The 2,671-nt window shown below is 42.3% G+C and overlaps 1 protein-coding gene across 1 annotated transcript; it reads left to right on the forward strand.

Annotated features, from left to right (window-relative positions):
- The first annotated feature begins 1,323 nt into the window (after positions 1–1,323).
- Positions 1,324–2,022, forward strand: LOC111869295 (mesoderm induction early response protein 1). Its single transcript, XM_023860696.1, has one exon. It carries the CDS (start codon positions 1,324–1,326, stop codon positions 2,020–2,022), a length of 699 nt encoding a protein of 232 aa, XP_023716464.1.
- The last annotated feature ends 649 nt before the right edge of the window (positions 2,023–2,671 follow it).

The raw sequence follows: 2,671 nt of genomic DNA on the forward strand, positions 1-2,671 counted from the left end.
TATACCTGTACACAAACACAGAAAAACGCACACAAACATCTATGCCCTGAGTGGGATTCGAACCCACGATCCCGGCTTCCGAGCGAGCGAAGACAGTACATGCCTTAGACCGCTCTGCTACCGTGACTGGCAGTGTATAAGAATAATATATAAGAATTCAGTACGTACCTCACAGGAAACAGATCCGAACCCACGGTCTCGGCTTCCGAGCGAGCGAAGACAGTACATGCCTTAGACCGCTCGGCTACCGTGACCGGCAAGATGCATATACCTAGAGCTATTAATTTCTCATTTTATCCGGCCCGTTGAAAGTGCTGAATTAACTAATGTGGCCCGCGTTTCGAAAAGTTTGGAGACCCCTGCTCTAGACAATCGGTTCATAGATTTCGGTAGTTTGTCAGCCTTACAAGGCGGCCGCCCTTTACCCTTCCCCCGGGAAGATTTCTGGTACTGATTTCTGATACAGACTGAGTCGACCCCAGGGACACAGTGCAGCTGGAAGGATGAGGAAGATTGCAAAAATCCAACACAATGGGACTCGAACCCGCGACCTTCGGGCTGTAGAATAGTCTCAACCAACCACGCTACCGCATGCCCCTACCATTTATTATTTCACTGTGAATAGCATCTCGCCGATTAATTATATAGTTTACAAGCTCTGTGTGGGCTTTACATTGTGTAAAATTCAGTCTAATATTGTTCGTCAATTCGATATGTTTTATGTGAAATATAGGCCTAATGTAAGAACTGGATTCTAAAATGAAAAATTTGCTTAAAGCTCATTTCATCGACTCAAATTATATTCACCAGCATATCAGTCCCAGCTCAACATTATAACTCGACGATAATAAAATGTTAATAAATAAGAAAAAATTGACATCAAAATACGCAAAGGATTGAGTAAAATTTCAATTTCAAATCGAGGAGAAATCATGCAGTATGTTGTGAAGCATCGACCAATTTCCAGGAAACGTCCGCAACACAAACGCCGTCGTATTTCCTTCGTGCCCGCACACCTATCGTTGTTAAGCAACGCGCACAGCTTGCTAGCGCGGAGACACGTCAGCAGTGGGTACCGATGACGTGGCATGTGTAGATGTGGCAACACCGTTGCCGCATAACAGCCAGGGCGCAGGTTACGACACGCTGGCGTGATGACGTAAGAGCACAGTAGTACGGAGCGGTCACGTAACTTTTTTTTTTCTGCGCCGCAGTTATATAAGGGAGCAGACTTCGAGCTGAAGCAGTAAGAGGCAGAGTAGTGCGGAGTACGTTGGAGGAAGTGCGGAAAACTAAAGTAGATCAGACACGCCTTAACAAGAGATGGCGTTTGAGGAGTGTCACACATCAGTGCGGGGACAGAGGGATAAGAAAGTGGTGTGGACAAGAAAAATCAAGGTAGGAAGTGCTCATCAGGCAGAAATTCCTGAATGTCTTTGTAAATACAACGATGCTCTGCCTTATGAAAATGAAGATAAGTTGTTGTGGAGCCCGAATTATTTGTCGGAAAAGGATACGAAGGACTTCCTCGTGAAAGTACAGGGCTTAAGTGCTGTACCTACTGGGACTCGCACGAGAGATGACGAGCAGGCTCTCTACTTATTACTTCAGTGTGGTTATGACACTGAAGAAGCACTAAGAAGACTCCGTATGAATGAAGTATCTCCAGCTGACACCATGAGTCTTTGGTCTGAGGAAGAACGTGAAAATTTTCAGACAGGCCTTCACAAATATGGTAAAGATTTTCACATCATCCAACATAAGAAGGTGAGAACACGATCAGTCGCTGACTTGGTTAACTTCTACTATCTATGGAAGAAAACGGAGGAGCACGACATATTTGCCAACAGGACACAATTAAATAAGAAAAAGCGCATTCCATTCACAAATATTATGGATATGTTCCTAGACGAGCAAGAAAATGAGGCTGTTGTTCAGAGAAATGGGAGGTCTTTTCCTAACAAGAAGTCACAGAAAGCAAGAAAATGCCGCGGAAGAAAAAGGAAGTTACCTATCATTTGAGATCACTAAGTGATACTGGACTTGAAATGTAACGATACAGTGTGGCGGCTCTTGGTGGCCACGGTTTGAGTGGAGGAACTCGAAGGCGCAGTATTTATTGTGAAGCCTTTGTAAATTTCTTGGATACTCATTATCATTCTTGTTATCTTGTTCATTAATTAATATTATACGTATTATTTACTTGAACATGTGTTTCTTTATTAATAATATATGGCTATGAACCCAATATTTATTCCCTGTTCCCTGCAATAAATACACGCCTTTCCTAGGTTACAAGAGCACAGTAATGAAAGGGAAATCGGAAGCAGAGGCTGATAAATAACTGGCTTAATAGTCAAACAACTGATAGCGGAAGTGAAATATAACAAAGTGATTACGTAAGGATACCTTTATCTCATAGATCAAGGGTCTCCAAACTACGGCCCGCGGGCCACATCCGGCCCGCGAAGTGATTTTATTCGGCCCGCGAAAGAATTGTGCAGAAATGCGCCAATTGAACTAATTTTCCAAAGAGTACTCGTAAAGAAAATACTTGTTCATAGATTTCAAATTAGTAAATTAAGATTGTGTTTAAAATGTATTGATATTCCATATTATGTTAATATTAACATTATTCAAAATTTTAGATTTGAAAGAACAATTTCGGAAG

Source organism: Cryptotermes secundus, unplaced genomic scaffold, assembly GCF_002891405.2.
Source record: "Cryptotermes secundus unplaced genomic scaffold, Csec_1.0 scaffold124, whole genome shotgun sequence".
NCBI lineage: Eukaryota > Metazoa > Arthropoda > Insecta > Blattodea > Kalotermitidae > Cryptotermes > Cryptotermes secundus.

Bases quoted from the DNA above. Each gene is read 5' to 3' on its own strand.
- LOC111869295 (XM_023860696.1), top strand. From the start codon at position 1,324: ATGGCGTTTGAGGAGTGTCACACATCAGTGCGGGGACAGAGGGATAAG.